At 41.7% G+C, this 18,891-nt stretch overlaps 1 protein-coding gene across 1 annotated transcript; it reads left to right on the top strand.

Annotated features, from left to right (window-relative positions):
- Window positions 1-1,058: 1,058 nt before the first annotated feature.
- Window positions 1,059-13,086, top strand: LOC139915723 (ADP-ribosylation factor-like protein 8A). The gene is made up of 7 exons (XM_078288198.1): window positions 1,059-1,675; window positions 4,311-4,391; window positions 5,135-5,208; window positions 6,438-6,531; window positions 7,263-7,330; window positions 9,422-9,492; window positions 10,877-13,086. Exons 1-7 carry the CDS (start codon window positions 1,553-1,555, stop codon window positions 10,927-10,929), a joined length of 564 nt encoding a protein of 187 aa, XP_078144324.1. The 5' UTR covers window positions 1,059-1,552; the 3' UTR covers window positions 10,930-13,086.
- The last annotated feature ends 5,805 nt before the right edge of the window (window positions 13,087-18,891 follow it).

The following is an 18,891-nucleotide window of genomic DNA, read 5'->3' on the forward strand; positions in this document are numbered from 1 at the left end:
AGTAATATTAACAATATTATATAAACACACACATCTGTGACTCCATAAGTTATTTTAGATATAATGAATAATATTCTAAGATGTAAACTCACACCTTTGACCGCATCACAATTCATTAAAATATTAAAGTGCTAACCGAAAAGCAACACTCATACCAATACTTAGGCCCAGCAACCACTTTGTTTAGCTACTGTTCAGGGGTTGTACTGTTTGGGGGAAGAATAATCTTCGATTAAAACTAAAAGATACATTGAACATTCCTTCTTTTTTAATGAAATAGTGTCTTGCTGCCGTTTTATATTCTCTCAATTCAGTAACTTTGTTGTCATGGCTGGTTATCAGAAACCATGACAAAGTGTAACAAACAAACAACAAATCACAAACAGTTTATACATTCAAACTATATTACCATATTGAGATAGTTATTTGGCTTGAAAACGTGCTATACAATATTACATAATTAGCAATATACAGCCACTGGCCACTTTATTAGGTACACCTGCTAGTTAACACAAACAGCCTGCTCCTCCAAACAGCCAATCATGTGGCAAGCAGCTCAGTATATAAAGCAGCAGACATGATGAAGGTTAGTTTTTTGACTCTGAGCATCAGACTGTTGGTTCAGCAGCAGAAACATTTTCACACTACAGTCTGTAGAGTTTACAGAGAAAACACCTTGTTAATGAGAGAGGTCAGAGGTCAGAGGAGAACGGACAGACTGGTTCAAGCTGACAGAAAGAACACAAACGCTCCAATAACAGCCTTTACAACAGTGGAGTGCAGAAGGGCATCTGAATACACAAGCTGTTGGCCCTCATGATAAATGTTGCTAAAGCAATAGATGACCAGCTGCTACAAGATAAGTGTATCTAATAAAGTGGCCGGTGAATGTATATAATAATCAGTGATATAGTAGAGTAATAATTGAAACTGTAAGTACTGTCTGTACCGACAGAGGGCGGTGTCACAGCTGGACAGACCGCTCCCCCCTCTGTCTCCTCTTGTCTGCTCTCCTCGGCTTCCTCCATCAACCCCACCCAACCAGGAAGACGGGCTGACAGCAAGCCGAGACGAAACGGCCTTTGGGTGGACAGCGAGTGTTTTAGAAAAGAATACCACTTGTGTTTTTAATTACTACGACATTCTCATTAATTGTGTCCTGTGTGTCCACGTTAGCACCTTTTATTTCTCGTAAACCGCTGCAACTGATGCTCGCCCATACGGCTTTTATTTTGAAAGTTACGACCGGAAGTTCTGTATTTTATTCTGGCTGCCTTGACACTGGTAGGAAAGGCGTAGCTAGTAAACAACACAGAAAACCCATAACACACATCGGACATTAGAGCCAGAAAACTCCGTGCCAACTAATCTCCTCTTCTATTCACATAAAGCAAATTGGAGTCGTCCGTTTTTCCGCTGCCGTTCGTGTTGTCATAGTGACTGCTAGCATCCAGAAGACTGTCAGTGCGTTAGCCAGCTAGCTAGCTAGCATAGCCACCTAGCCGTAGCAGCAGAAGCAGCCGACATTAGCATTAGCATCCAAACGACAAAGATGATAGCGCTAATCAACAAACTCCTGGACTGGTTCAAGGCGCTCTTCTGGAAGGAAGAGATGGAGCTGACCCTGGTGGGACTGCAGTATTCTGGAAAAACGACCTTCGTCAATGTGATCGCGGTAGGTTTTTTCAGCTAACATGCTAACAGATGTGCTAAGCGCTAACGCCAGCTGTCATTAGCATCTGGGTCCATTGTTGTTCTGCAGTCAGGACAGCGGATCGATGATCAGTCCGCTGTCGGCGTTCTTGGGAGATTTTAGCAAGCTTGACAAGACATTGAATTCAATTTAACATAATGTGAAACTGCGTGTGTTGTTACATAGAGGCTTCACAATGATTACATCTTCAAGCTAGAGCCTGACAGTGGGCTTCACCAAGGACAGATGCTGTTAATGCAGCATACAGAATAAACCAGACCTCCCTCTGACTCTGACTCTTCTACAGCAGAACAGCATCTCACACTCCTCCTCATCTACTGCTGGACGCTTTTATCCTCCACAGGACCGTTAGTGCAGGCAGTTTCAGTATGGGGGGCCACATTGGGATTGGAACCCCCAACCCTGACAGTGTTAGTGCCTTGCTCAACCCACTGAGCTACACAAGACCACAGAATACAGTAGAGCATCTATTACCATGTGTGGTTCCCTGATGTAAATATGGCCTTCATGTAGTTTGTTTCCCTCTGAGATTTGGTCATGATGTGATACTGTATTGATCCCCACAGGGAAACACTCTCACCTCCCTCTACAGAGGTCAAAGGTCAGGGTCAGATACACTTCAGTAGGGCGGAGGCTTGAACCCAGTTCTCTGGGTTCAAATGTTTTTGCACAATTATGGCAAAAAAATATTCAGAATCTGATTATTTTGCCAAATATTGTGATCACGATTATTAATCATGATTATTTGTCTCAATCTCAGTAAACAAAATTATTTAATTGCACTTTTGACTTTAACATATCGTTTTTTTATGTCATATTTTCACCTTCACCTTCTTCAGTGCAGTATTGCTGAAAGTAGCAGCAGCTGTGTAAGATTTCTCTGCTGCTTCTCCATCTGAACTTTGGTTGTGGTCACATGATCAGTCAGGAGGAGCAATGGGAGCGCTTGATATACTACACTGGGACTTAAAGGGGAATTGAAAATATCACAGAAACACTACAATATCATCAAATTACGCAATTATTAATCATGGCAACTCATGACATATAATTGTGATAAATTGTGCAGCCCTACTGTATTTATAATATACAGTTTTCATGAACTTTGGGTGATGGAATCACAGAACTTCTTCACCCTCGGTCCATTTCCGTGTCCGGCCTCTAGCTGGCGCTGTTCTCCACAGCGACTGACCATGAGAGCAGCAGCAGTTTGGTGTCCAAGAGAAGCTTGGGAAGCCGTTCAGGACTTATCAATGCCTGTGACTGGAGATTTTTCAGTTTAAACCAGCCCAAGATGACTATCTTTACTGTTGCTGTTAGTCTGCAGTCTGTGTGTGTGTGTGTGTGTGTGTGTGTGTGTGTGAGATCATCGTTCCACCCATCCTCTCCATCAGTGGAATGACCTTCCTCTCCGGTCAGAACAGCAGAGTCACTTCCTGTCATCCATTATGGGCTGAAAACTCTCTTCAAGAAATCCCTCACATCTCCATCTGAATCACTCCTGTCCTCACTGATCACTCCTCCTCTCCTCACTCTGATCACTCCCAACATCCCTCTGTCTCCCTGTGTAGCTCCTTTTTTTATTTTTTATTTCTTTTCCAAACACTTCTCTCTCCTACATGATCATGTTAGGGACACAGGAATATTTTCAGGGCATTAAGACCCTCTGACCTTTCCACTCCCTTACTTGTCTCCATGATGGAGGAACATGTAGAACTGTGTGTTAGTTAATAAAGTGTAAATCTGTAGAACTGTGTGTTAGTTAATAAAGTGTAAATCTGTAGAACTGTGTGTTAGTTAATAAAGTGTAAATCTGTAGAACTGTGTGTTAGTTAATAAAGTGTAAATCTGTATGAAGCAGCTAGAAGCAGAGAGCAGCTGAGTCAGCTTGTTGTGGTGTGGCTGTAGATCCATTCAGTAACGTTCTCAGTAAAAGTGAATAGTGTGATAAGGTGGATTTGGTTACTGTGACACAGTAAACTGTCTTGTCTTTAGCCCTAGTCTCTACTCCAAAACACTCTGAGTTGTAGCTTGAGAAGAGTCAGCTCAGTTAACCTGAACAAACTGTTAGCTAGCTAACTAGCAGCAAACACACTGATGTTAATGTGAACACGCTAACGCTAGCTGCTACTAGCTACGTTAGCTAGTGTGCTAATCAGATGTGTTAACAACAAGACAGTGATGTTAGCTGACCAGATACTATGGTTAGCTAGCTAACAAGCTGACATTATCTAAACACTAAATCAATCAGATGGATCAGTGATGAAATGATCAGTTCAGTCAGAAACAGACAGAAACAAAATGAGCTGTTCACAGAGCTGAGGACCTCCAAGATGGCCGCCAGAGGGGGGGTGGGGGTTACATCACCTGACAGCCCTCTGTTGGTTTCTTGTAATGTTGGTGATCTGGGAGTTGAAGCTCATTCTGTTGGATCAGAGCAGGAAGTGAAATGACTAAACTGTAAAGCTGCTGTGAGGAGCTTCAGGCTGCCAGTCTGTACAAGCAAAATGTTAGGATTCTGAGTCAATGGAAAGGTGTAACACAAGTTTGTGTGTGTGTGTGTGTGTGTGTGTGTGTGTGTGTGTGTGTGTTGCAGTCTGGCCAGTTCAGTGAAGACATGATTCCTACAGTTGGGTTCAACATGAGGAAGATCACCAAGGGAAACGTCACCATCAAGGTTGGTAGCACCAACAGTCTGCTGTCTGTCTGTAGACTGTGTGCAGTCAGATCAGTCTATCTAGTCTGGATTTTTCATTAGTTTTTAATTTTATATAGTTTTCATCAAATTTCAGTTCAGTTTTAGTTGGTTTTCAGTGTGGCTTTGGTAGTTTTTGTTTAGTTTTTATTTAGTTTCAGCTCTAGTTGTAGTATTTTTGTTATGGCTGCTATTTTTTAAAGGTATTATGATAGTTGAAAGTTCAGAACAGCTATTTTGTAATACCAACAAATATTCTTTTTTCTTATTATTTACATTATTTACTATTTTCACTAAAAATAGCCAAAACGTTTCTGTCCAAAATTCATTCAGTTTTGTTTTACCCTGCACATAAACACAAAACAAAACAAAACATTTCACATAATATTGTCATTTCATTTTAGTTTTACAAGTAGGCAACATGGCTTTAGTTCAGTTTAGTTTTCCACAAAGTCTTGTTTTTGTTTTTATTTCAGTTTATGACAATTTTTAACACCTAGTTTTCATCTTGGTTTTAGTTTCTGATAATAACTCTCTTTCTCTCTCTCCCTCTCTCTCTCTCCCTCTGTCTCTCTCTCTCTCTCCCCCTCTGTCTCTCTCTCCCTCTCTCTCTCTCTCCCCCTCTGTCTCTCTCTCTCTCTCTCTGTCTCTCCCTCTGTCTCTCTCTCTCTCTCTCTCTCTCCCTCTGTCTCTCTCTCTCTCTCTCTCTCTCTCTCTCTCTCTAGTTGTGGGATATCGGAGGTCAGCCTCGTTTCCGGAGCATGTGGGAGCGTTACTGTCGAGGAGTCAGTGCTATAGTGTAAGTCCTGGTTTCTTAAACTGAGGTTGGGTCCCCAAAACGGGTCGCTGGGATGTATCTGGTGGGTCCCAACATGATGACATCACCAGTATGTTTTAATGATCAACTAATCGCTTCAGCACTAACCATGATACTGGAAAAAATATAAATGCATCTACTTCTATGTTTTGATGGCCAAGGAATACAGGTGTGCTAAGGAGAACGTCATAAACTGTGTATGCAGTGAAACTGGATTATTGCGTTGTATTTCTTTCCACATTATCATTGAATTCACCGTTAAATGATGATCTGAACAGTTTATTCATCCCTCGGCCATCTGAACAGAAGTGTTGACATTTCTCCATTCCCATCATGCTCAGTGCAACAGATAAAACCCATTTGCTGGTAATATTAGAAATAAAAATGGCCGCCACAGTCGTTTGATATCATTTTTGCGACGGCTTCCATTCTGAAAATGTTTTTGACGTCAAACTGTACATGTATAACAATTTTGGTGCTTTTATGCAAATCTGAAGGATTCCTGTATAATTCACCTGAACTGTTGTGTTTGTGTATTTTAGTTCCATGTGATCTGCAGCACAGCCAGAGAGGATTTTAGCCTCTATAAATAATAAAAAAATAAATAGATGTGGTATTATATTAATTGTACATGCTTTTAAAGGTATCCTATCTGTTTTATTGCAGTCAGTTGGTAGATTTAGCAAAGAGCCAGGAATGAATAGGAATGAATGGAAGTCTTATTGAAGTCATTTGCACGTCTTTTAATTGTAGCATATATTTGATTTGTTGTAGTTAACCTGGTAGATGAAGCAGAACCAGAGAAGATTTAAGTCTCTATTAGAATTAATGGGCGTCTTAGTAAATTAACTGTGCATATTGTTAACAGCATGCATGTGTTTTATTGTAGTTAGAGGCTAGATAAAGCAGAACCAGAGAACATTTAAACCTCTGTAAGAATGAATATGCCTTCATGAAATGAATTGCACATGCTTTTAAAGTTATCCTGTATGTTTTTATTGTAATGACATGGTAGATAAGGCAGAACCAGAGATAATCAAAGCCTCTACAGAAATTAATGGGTGTTTTACTGAAAAAATGACTTATTGATTCTTGCTGAAAGATTTGCCTATGAACAAATATCTGTTACATTTACACTTATTTACCCAAAAAGTGAGTGAATGTGCATCTTGTTGAATTAAAGAATAATAACTTTATTGTTTTTGTTGCAGCTACATGGTGGACGCAGCAGACCCAGAGAAGATTGAAGCCTCTAAGAATGAACTGCACAACTTACTGGACAAACCTCAGCTGCAGGGCATTCCTGTGAGTACTGGACCCGACAGAACCAGACTGAGCCTGACTGAACCAGACAGAACCTGACTTAGCCTGACTGAGCCTGACTCAATCTGACTGAGCCTGACAGAACCTGACAGAACCTGACAGAACCTGACAGAACCAGACAGAACCTGACTTAGGCTGACTGAGCCAGACAGAACCAGACCGAACCTGACAGAACCAGACCGAACCAGACCGAACCAGACCGAACCAGACAGAACCAGACCGAACCAGACAGAACCAGACAGAACCAGACAGTACCAGACCGAACCTGACCGAACCTGACCGAACCTGACAGAACCAGACAGAACCAGACAGAACCAGACAGAACCAGACCGAACCTGACAGAACCAGACAGAACCAGACCGAACCAGACCGAACCTGACAGAACCTGACAGAACCAGACAGAACCAGACCGAACCAGACCGAACCTGACAGAACCTGACAGAACCAGACAGAACCAGACCGAACCCGACAGAACCTGACTGAGCCTGGTTGAACCTGACTGAACCAGATAGGACCTGATCGAACCTGATCGGACACCGGAGGCAGAAAGTGGATTTCAGTAATATAGTACACTCTTACTATATGTGGATTTTTGATTCCATTCCCAGTGGTTTTATTCTGACCAACCTGTCTTATCTGTCAGTTCAACATGTCTGTCTGTCTGTCAGTTTGTCTGTCTGTCAGTTAATCAGTCTGTGTGTGTGTCTCTGCAGGTTTTGGTTCTGGGGAACAAGAGAGACCTACCAGGAGCTCTGGATGAGAAGGAACTCATAGAGAGGATGTAAGTCTTCACTCACTCAGACAGACAGACAGAGCATTAAGCCCGGTTCACACTGCAGCTCAGTCTCACTTCTGACTCTCATCTGATTCAGACAGACAGAGCGTTAAGCCCGGTTCACACTGCAGCTCAGTCTCACTTCTGACTCTCATCTGATTCAGACAGAGCGTTAAGCCCGGTTCACACTGCAGCTCAGTCTCACTTCTGACTCTCATCTGATTCAGACAGACAGAGCGTTAAGCCCGGTTCACACTGCAGCTCGGTCTCACTTCTGACTCTCATCTGATTCAGACAGAGCGTTAAGCCCGGTTCACACTGCAGCTCAGTCTCACTTCTGACTCTCATCTGATTCAGACAGACAGAGCGTTAAGCCCGGTTCACACTGCAGCTCGGTCTCACTTCTGACTCACTTCTGATGTTTTCTGATCAGCTGCATGGAGTCTCAGTGTTTCAGTTTCTGTCTGAACCACATGGAGACCCACATGTGACTTGAATGCTCAGATCAGGATTCATCAGTGTTGCCATGACAACAAGTAAACCTGACATCATCCACCTGAGCCAGTCGTCATGATGTCATCAGCCTGTCTGAGCAGAGTTAACATGGAGGAAACAGACAGACAGACGACTGACGCCTCAGTTCAGACAAACTGGAACTGAGAAGTCAAAGTAGAATAGAATACTGTTTGATTGCTGCTTTATTGTTTATTCTACTTTGCCGTACTCTATTCTATTCTACTTCTGTGCTCTATTCTTTTTTACTCTACTTAACTCTACTGTACTTTCCTCTATTCTTTTTTACTCTACTGTACTCTACTGTACTCTTCTGTAATTTATTCTTCTTTACTGTACTCTATTCCACTTTATTGTACTCTACTGTACTCTTCTGTACTTTATTCTTCTTTACTGTACTCTACTCTATTCCACTTTACTGTACTCTACTGTACTCTTCTGTACTTTATTCTTCTTTACTGTACTCTACTCTATTCCACTTTATTGTACTCTACTGTACTCTGCTGTACTTTATTCTTCTTTACTGTACTCTACTCTACTCTATTCCACTTTATTGTACTCTTCTGTACTTTATTCTTCTTTACTGTACTCTACTCTATTCCACTTTATTGTACTCTACTGTACTCTTCTGTACTTTATTCTTCTTTACTGTACTCTACTCTATTCCACTTTATTGTACTCTACTGTACTCTTCTGTACTTTATTCTTCTTTACTGTACTCTACTCTATTCCACTTTACTGTACTCTACTCTACTGTAATCTTCTGTACTTTATTCTTCTTTACTGTACTCTATTCCACTTTATTGTACTCTACTGTACTCTTCTGTACTTTATTCTTCTTTACTGTACTCTACTCTACTCCACTTTACTGTACTCTACTCCTCTCTACTGCAGTCTCACAGTCTTCCCGTCAAACTGGAAAGATCAGACTGGAAGTGAAATGTGTTACAAAAACAACAACAGATGTGACGTCTTCTGTTCTTGCTGCTCTGCCCGTCGCTGTCAGTTCAGATTATTATGGGATTCGAGTTCCTACAGTAGATGTGAACAGTCACACAGAAACATCAGATATCAGCAGCAGTTCAGAACTGAGCCTGAAGTCCTGCGGTGTGAACGGAGGTTTAGCTCTGCCAGCAGCTCTCCGGCTCACTTTGATAAATCCAGGGATAATATTGTTTACTGGGGTGATTTTGGTTCCATGAGAAGTGAATCTGTGTGTTTTGGGGGTTTATAGGAGGCTGGAAGCTCAAATAATAATCCGGGTTATTCTGCTACACATTTGATCATGGTTATTAATCGTCATTAGCAGTCTTGATGATGTGAGGAACAATACGAGCTTTCTGCCTGTCTGTGAATGTGTTGAATGTGTTGTGTGTGTTTGAACTGTTTTGCAGGACTGTTATATCACATCATGTACAGCATCACAGTATCTGACAGTATAGGCAGAAACAAACAATTATTTCACTGTACTTTTGCATGTGTGTCTAAAAGGTGACTTTCTGTATTATCTAACTTTTGTGTGTGTTGCTATGTATGTGTGATCCGACATTTTGTGTGTGTGTGTGTGTGTGTGTGTGTGATCAGGAACCTGTCAGCCATCCAGGACAGAGAGATCTGCTGCTACTCCATCTCCTGCAAGGAGAAAGACAACATCGGTAGGACACACACACACACACACACACTGTATACCCCCCCCCCCACACACACACACACACACACACACACACACACACAACTGGTACATTTAGTTTTGTTTCATATCACATTTACTGTCGTCAGCCTGAAGAAACTTCCCACTCAAAAAGGTAAATCCTTGTAAAATCTGGTTTATTGACACACAAATTAGGTTTGTGTCACATTTTAGCAGAAGCTCTCGCTCCAGATGATTTCAGATCGTCATTACAGCCGGTGTGGAAAGGCAGCAGAATCAGCAGAAGCTGTGCATCAGTAGAATCTGTCCTACGGGAAACATGTTGAACAGAAAGACATTTTCTGTTCCCCAGAAAGACTCCAGACCTCTCTGTCTTTCTCAGAACAGAAACCTGATGAACGGCTTTATTAGCAAGACAACGACTCTTCTGTTCCCAAATCACTGCTGGGTGTCCTGTGGGATAATACAGCGAGACGGGCATTATCCCCAAAATATGCAAGATGAGAACATTACCTTCTTATTAGACAGCAAAGACATTCATCATTTGACAGAAATATTCATTTAAAATGAGTTTATTACAAGCTAAAGTCATTTACAAGCTTCCACCAAAGAACTGCTGTCTGCACGCCTCCGTTGTTGTCGGGACCGTCTGCAGTAACGTCTCTTCACCACAAGGCGTCACCACTTAATCTGATTAGAAATCAATAAAATCTGTTGACTGCGGAGCGATGTGATCAGATGAGAATCTGAAAATGAACTCAAAATGCCTTCGAGTATTCCACAAAATCTGTTTAATAATGAGAATTAATATAAAATGTACAAAGTAAAGGCAGGTTTGTACATGCATTAGTGCTGAAACGATTAGTCGATTGGTTGATCGACAGAAAATGAATCGATTATAATTTTGATGGAAGATAAATTGTTTTAGTCATTTATCAGTAAAAATACCAAACAGTTGCTGGTTGCAGCTTCACAAATGCTTTTTTTTTGGCTGCTGGTCAGACCGAGGAAGAAATCACTTTGGACTCTGGGAACTGTGATGGACATTTGTTTTTATTTTTGACATTTTATAGACTAAATGATTAATCGATTGATCAGAACAATAATCGATAGATTAACTGATAATGAAAATAATTGTTAGTTGCAACCCTAACATGCATACAGTATGTACAGATCTACTTTAATGGAACAGAGTGGATCAGAATGAATTACTCCCTCCCTCTCTTTGTCTCTCTCTTTTCCTGTTTCTCCCTCTCTCTCTCTCACACACACACACACACACACACACACACGTGCACACTTTCTATGGCCATACACACTGCTGTTATTACATCTCTCTCTCTCTCTCTCTCTCGCCCCCCCCCCTCTCTCTCTCTCTCTCTTTGCAGACATCACTCTCCAGTGGTTGATCCAACACTCCAGGACTAAGAGGAGTTCCTGAGAGAAGCCACGCCCCTTTGTCAGAACAGACCACGCCCACCTAACCTAACACACACACACACACACACACACACACATACACACCGATCATCCCAATGTACCCCACCCCACCCCCTTCCCATCTACCCCACCCTTACAAAATACCCCCTAGACCCCCAATCATACCCCGCCCCACTAACAGAAACCCACAACCCCTCAACCTAGGGACGCACTGATACCAGTACCAATACTGGTATAAGATATCGGATCAATACCTAATATCTATACTGGTATGGGAAATCAGACCAATAGAAGTATGGGATATTGGACCAATACTGGCACCAGTCCTGGGTCTTGGACTGATATCTATACCAATATGGGATATCAGATCAGTATCAGTACAGTATGGTTTTTCAGACCAGTACTGATACTGGTATGCGATGTTGCACCAACACTAATATTAGTTAGGACCAGTACCAATTCTGATATGGGATATCGGACTGATGGAACAAGTCAGAAACCAAAGCAGAACCACCTGATCTTCTGACTTTTCCACATAGAACAATAGATCTCCATCAGTTTAGTCCATCAGTCTGAGACGATACTGGATCAGATCGGTGCTCAGTATCGGCCGTGGAAAAGCGGTATCAGTGCAGCCCTATCTACGGAAGCCCATTGAGGACATTCATCCATACATTTTATTTTATTTTCCCGTGATAACAAGCTAATTTTATTGAGATCATTTTCTCATTATCTTGGTAAAACAAACTTTGTTATCTCAAGATAATGACGTAAAGAACTCTATCTATGTCTCGAGAAAACAAATAAAATTAACGAATTATCGCAGGAAAACGGCGTAAATAAAATGTATGAATATTATGTCCTCAATGGGCTTCCGTACACACTGTCACCCCTCACAGCCTCACCTCACAGATCCACACAGGGAGGCGGGGCTAAAGGGGGAAACACTCGCCCCCCCCCCCCCCCCCCGCTCATACGCTCCCATCCAAACCATGGATTTTTAAATTGTTGGTGAACAAAATCTAAACATCAAAACGTCACGTGTTCCTCTGTCTCCGCACTGTAAAAAATGCGAAGACGTGAAAAACTTTGAGACCGGTAGCATCGCTAGCCGGTTAGCCGGATCTGCCCCCCCGCTGTGTGGATCCATACTCCCTCCTCCCCTCCAGTTTTCCCATGATCCTCCTCTCTCTCTCCCAGCCCTTCATCGCCTCCTAGCAAGCAACCACAACTCTGCCTTCATCCTTCATCTGAGAACTCTCCATCCATCCATCCATTTCTCTCTCAAACTTCCTTTTCCTCCTTTCCATCCTTCCCTTCTGTTCATTCCTCAGCACACCCTTCCTCGTTCAATCCCTTACCTCCTTTCCTCTATCCTTTTTCCTTCCTCTCCTCCCTCCCTCCATCATTTTCATCCTTTTCTCCATCCCTCCCTACTTCCATTACTCCCTCATACTTCTACTTATCCATCCATCCATCCATCCATGCATACCTCCATTATTTCACATTTATATCATCCTGAGACCCCCCCCCCCCCCACCTGTAGTAACTCTAAACTGCTTGTCCTCCTCTGTATTCCCTCTATCCTTCTTTTCTTTTGGGTGTTCCCTCTTTCTCTCTGTCGCCAAGCCCCCTCCCTCGCCCTCTCTCTCTCCCGCTGAGCGAGGGATTAAAACCTTTTTATTGCACTGTTGATTTTGTTTTTGTAAGATAATAATAATGAGAATAATGTTAATAATCTTCTTATTGTGACATAACCTGGTCTGTCCAGATTTAAGGAAGTGGTACTTTAACTGGAGAAAGAAAAATCTTAGCATTATGTTCATATCTCTGTAATAAGCTTTTTTTTTTTTTTTTTCTTATTCGTTTTTTATTGTTGTCATTTTTTTTATTGTTGTTTGAACTTAAAAGAGTACTCTGGACTGCATTACCCAGAGTTCAGTGTTTTCTGCTCTGAGAAGTCAGCTGATTGGACCAGGTGTGTCATGTGATCAAATTCCGCGTTCACGTCATATCGGAAGAAGCGGAAGAACAGGATGACGTTTCCCACGGCCAAAATCAGTTTTATTTATGAATTTAAAATCAACCATAAACAAACTGCAGCAGACATTACTCGCTTTTCTTAAGTAGTTTGCTATATTAGTGTGAATATAACTGCAAATTTTATTTTTTTGTTTTTTTGTTTACCTTGGAGGTAGATTTGCTTGCTGCCTGTGATGACACACTTACATAATTCGTGACACCAAGTGGGAGATATCGAAGCCGACAAAAAAACGTATAATTGCCACTAGGGGGCGACGCGAAAATTGTTTCCCAGTCGGCATGTCGTATTTACGTAAATCTGATTTGACGTGAACGCAGCTTAAGCCCGGGTTAGGACAGCGTTGACTCTGTATGATACTAAATAAGGAAATCACTTTAGTTTTCATATATGTTTTATTATCATCAGTTGGTGCTAGCAAAGCTGGTCTAGGTTTACTAGTTAGCCAGCTTATGGTGAATGTGAAGGAATACGTTCATTTGGTGTGAATGGTAGCAACAAATATTCAGCCATTTAAACTTTTAGCTAGCTAGTTACAGATTGAGCTTTCAGATGCTGATTTGAATCAAACAGGGTTCCTCCACAAGTTTAGAAAATTTGGAAAAGTATGGATCATGAATTTGATCATTTCCAGGCCTTGAAAATTTTGGGAGTTGCATGATATGTCAGAAAAAGTATTGAAAAATGCTTTTGTTCTGATACAAGCACGACCACACAGTTTACGTAGTTATAATCCCACTGTCATTTCACATATTGTGATATTAGTTGTAGTGAATAATCTTGGGCTACAGAGTCATATGGCCAGCCACTATCAGTATACATCATATTGAAGATTGACCAAAATCTTCAGATCCAGTTATTAAATTTAGAGATTTAAAAATGAAAAAGTCAAGTGGAACCCTGATGAAAAGGTTTTCAGTTGCTGATTCACACCATGTTTCCATTTAGCATCGTACAGAGAAGGTCATCAGCATAATGTTTACATCATCACACACTAAACAAACTACTAGTATTTATTCACCTGTTTGTTTCATTTGGTCAGCTCTGTCGTCCTATTGGTTCATATCCTGTTTGAACACATCCTGGTCCTGACAGCAGCCAATCAGACTGCAGGACAAACGGGAAGAGGAAGGAAACTTAACAGTCTGTATGTGGTTCTATGCTAAGGCCCATGTGTTTAGAGGAGTGGCATTCTGTTAGCAGTGTATGTGTGCGATTAACTCTGCTGTCACACACTAGCCTGGTTTCCACTGTAGGGCCAAACAGGGCCAGTCTGGCTACCATTGTAGGGCCAAGGACGACTTGCCTATCCTTAATACATTGGTTTCCACTACAGGACCAAACACTGTTGGCCTGCTTTCCACTACAGGGCCAAACAGTGCGAGCCAGGCTTACTCGTTATCTGTGCCACTGAATTTCCCCGACACAAGTGTATCTGTGATTCTTTTGATATTTAGTTGCCAGTAGAGGTGATTTACCGGCTTGGCTGAAGTTTCAGATGAACAAAAAGTGCTTTTGCTCCAGTGTTGGAAGCCTGTGGAGTTGGACGTAGCGCTGGTTAGCCCTCTTTAGCCCGGCAGTGGAAAACTGCTCGTTTCTGATTTACTGTTCCAGAGCCCTCTATCTGAACGAGTTGTGCTAACGAGCTGAAGGCCTCAAGAGGTCCCGGTACTTCCTGATAAAACTCCAGGCAACAAATACATTTCCAGCAGTCACAACTTTGTCTGACGTTGCTAAGCGATAAAGTTTTATTCCAGGAAGTAAAAACTGGATCAGTGTCTGAAATGGCTCCGGTCCCTTTCAGTGTCCCAAGTCGTCCAGATATAAGGCTCTGGTGTGTTGTGGTTCTGAACCAGCGAGGAGTTCTGGTCTGACTCCGCTCCGGTCCACTCTGAATCTGTCTATTGATCTGTTGATCAGCCAGCACAGTGATTATTAGTTATTGACGACGTCAGATAGACAGATTGCCGGGAGGAATTTCACAGTATAGTGTTTACTCATGTAGCCTGATATCTGTAAAAAAGAATTTGCAATGCATCACTCGCACATTTCTAAACACGCTTTGGAGACACCCCGTCTTCACTAGAGATATCTGTGGCGTTCTGTAATGCTAACCATCAAATAAATAAATTCTCAAATTTCCCATGTTTCCTTGATATTGAAAGAAAGAGGGAACAGAGAAATCCTGATTTCTGCTGGGATCAAACTGGAGAGCAAACAAATGGATTATACACGTACATGCAACGGTCACAATGTTCAGAATATCTTCAACGGGGATGAATGTCTCCAATTTTTGTTGACAGTTCATAAACTGAGGCATCGGCTCCATATTTGTCAGTATCCTGTAGCAAGGTCGTATCTGTAAAACATTTTCAGCCCTGCAGGAAACGTTTTTGTCTCGAGGCCACCGTGACCGGTAAACCCAAAGAATCACCAGCCACTTTCCCTATTTTACGAGCCAGCTAGATGTTTGTGACAGCAGAACAAGACCTCCAGATGATGGTTGGTTACCTGCCAAAGTGGCTGGTGGTCATTTCCCACCCTGGTTATCAGGCTGAGTGTGTAAACCTTGAAATCCCCCTGCAGTTCTGCTCTGATCGGTTCTGTTCTCTTTCGTTTGCATGCCGAGGGCAGGGATTGTTTATCTGTGGGACCTGATGATGGCTATTGTGGTACTACTTTACTATAAAATGGCCTTAATCCAGTGTATACATTTGAGTATTAAGCTATAGAAAAATATTTGATGTACACAACAATACTGTCTATCTAATATAACGGAAGTACAGGCATTACATTTGTGCTTAGATTGTGCTTTTACATCCTTGGAAGTACATTATCATGTGAGGAAGATTTTCATAGAGTCCTATCACTTTATTGTTGTGTACTCACAATACTTTTCCATGGATTAATACACCGGAATATGGGCATTGTAATGTAAAGTTTTACCGTTATTTTTTATGGCGAATAATCTAGTGAAGACCTGTAATCCTGCATGTACAATTTGAAACTATACAGGATGTGATGTAAAATACCGTGTGTATTTCCTCACTATCCTGTGTACCTCATCAAAAAGTCCTGAAGAGGAGAGTTCAATGGGATTAGCAACAAAATATGACAGAATCCAGTCAGAATATTGTGCATCACACCTTATGGGCCGCAGGGTCGGTATGTTGGGACCAAGGCTTTAGTGTCCCATTGGACAGACTGATAAAACAGTTAGACTTATAGGACGGTCCATTAGGATTGCTAGAGTCTTATGGGACCGTCCATTAGGATTTATGGAGTCCAGTAGGATTATTTGTTTTACAGTACCATCCAAGCGGATTGCTAGAGTCTTATGGGACGATCCATTAGGATTGCTAGAGTCTTATGGGACGATCCATTAGGATTGCTAGAGTCTTATGGGACGATCCAATCGGATTGCTAGAGCCTTATAAGACGTTCCAGTAGGATTTATGGAGTCCAGTGGGATTATTTGTCTTACAGTACCATCCAAGCGGATTGCTAGAGTCTTATAGGACTGTCCACTAGCATTGTCCATTAGGATTTCTACAGTATAAAGTACCATTATTACAATTATTAGAGTTTTATAGGACAGTCTATTAGGATTGGTAGAGTCCCACAGGACGATCCAATAGAATTGCTTGAGCTTAATGGGCCAATAGGATTACTAGAGACTTCTAAGATTTACATGAGTCCTATAGTGTCTGACCTATAGGATCCTGAGGGATTTCTAAAACAGTGCTACTGTTGGATAATCTTGAAATTTACTACAAGAAGTTAACTTTTCGTGAATAAAAGAAAAACAGTTTTATGTCCCATGCATTTTTGAAAGTATACAGTGGGCTGCGTGTGTTGTAGAGTGATGGAGCTTACTGACCCGTAGAGGAGGCAGTCCTTCAGCTCAAGTAAAAACATGTAAATCCCCAAAACCTGCGTTCCCCACCGCTAGGAACTACATCACCATGCTCTTGTTTAATGGCTGATTTAAGGTAGCTGATAGCCAACTGTAGCACCAGTGGTTTTGCAGCAGTAGGCGGGACAGTCGTTTCAGTTTAACAGTTCACCCCGAAATGAAATTTCAGTCGTTGTCTACCTTTGGGGTCCTAATAACAAATAAGGTTTGCTCACAGCAGCAGCGACCCGACTGGTTCTGATTGGATTCTGTCCTGTTCTGTCTGATCCTGTAGTGTCTTCAGATTGCAGAAGCCGTCTTTTTGCCCGGGGTTCGACTGTGTTGTACATGCAGGGTGGCTTGGTGAGACAGCCTGTCAGTTTGAACCTGTTTGTACATTATTGTTTGGATTCAGTTGATATAATGTGTTTTAATAGAAACATGCTTGTGTATGATACTAATTAAATACTATGGAGAAAAACAAAAAAACGTTCCTCAATTCAGCTCTGTGTGTCTGTCTGTCTGTCTGTCTCCGTGTGTGTGTGTGTGTGTGTGTGTGTGTGTGTGTGTGTGTGTGTGTGTGTGTGTACATTTAACTGATGATTTTTCTGTAAACGTTTGAATTTCATACTGGTTTGCAGGACTATAAGGCTATAACGTTGGAGGATCATATCACAGTACATGACTAGGATGAGTACACAATCTGAGCATTGATATTATTATTATTGATTCAATTTACAGTTACAATTTAGGCATTTAGTAGACGCCGACTTAGTGCAACAGTATAATAAGACATTCATCAAGCATCAACAGGATGAGCAGCCAGATAGTTCAGTGTGCCGTGGAAACACAAACGCAAAAGTGCCACAACACTAAAAAAAAGCAATGTAAAAACTGTCAATAAGCAAGTGTAAGTATAGTATATTACATCTAATAACATAAGAACTTGGTAAATATTATTCAAAGCATTAGATGTAATATATTTTTTAATGTAGGCTTATCTGTAATTTTACAATGCACATTCACTTTCTGCACATTTTCAGTACATGTTTCCTCCATCTAAATCTGATGATGTGAGTGGGTTACAGTGCATGTTTGCATGTCAGGACACATCTCTATTTCTGTTATTTTGCACATCCTCACAATGCTGTAATTCACATATTTGTCAGCTAAATACTTCACAGTGTTGTAATAGCGAGTTGCGTTATGGTTAATATCCCCTATTTGCTGTATTTCTATTTAAATTGCGTTTTATTCGCTGTGTCCCATTTCTATTTGCTGCTGCAACGACCCAGTTTCATCACAGGGATCAATAAAGTTTCATCCAATCACAATAGGCTCCCAGATCAGTTTGGACGTCAACCTGCAGTGTTGGTGACGAAACAGCAGGGGGCAGCACACACACACACACACACACACACACACAGACTATGTGTGTGCGGTTAGGTTAGTGTGTGTATGTCTGCATGAGGGCTGTGTTGTGTGTGTGTGTGTGCGTGTGTGTGTGTCGCTCAGGCCTGTGTATGGAGAGGGACGAGAGTGCATGTGTGTGAATACAGTGTGTTTCGTCCGTAGGTGTGTGTTTCTTTCCATTGTCCAGTGTGTGAGAGTCTATTTGCGCCTAGTCTGTGTGGTCCGCAGTCCACTCTGTGCGTGCGTGTGTGTGTGTGTGTGTGTGTGTGTGTGCGTGTGTGTGTGTGTGTGTGTGTTGGGTCAGGGTTAGCTCATGGTTCACATTCAGACTAATTTGGCTTCACACACCAACAGCAGAGCAGCAGCTGAGCTCAGCAGTTCGCCTGCATGACAATTAGAATCAGACTGCAGGCGTTTAGCTGAACACACACTGCGTTATAATACATGAACAGTTTGGTGCCAAAACAAGATCGCCAACATTTACGCCACTAATGAAATAATCCTAATAATAGTACAAATTTAAACCAAACAATAGATAGGACTTTTTAACTTTTTTAAGACAAGAAAAAGTCAACAAGCTGTCAGTTGAACCAACGCTGCGCCATGTTGTGGAG

This window comes from Centroberyx gerrardi, chromosome 14 (assembly GCF_048128805.1).
Source record: "Centroberyx gerrardi isolate f3 chromosome 14, fCenGer3.hap1.cur.20231027, whole genome shotgun sequence".
In the NCBI taxonomy this organism is placed as follows: Eukaryota; Metazoa; Chordata; class Actinopteri; order Beryciformes; family Berycidae; genus Centroberyx; species Centroberyx gerrardi.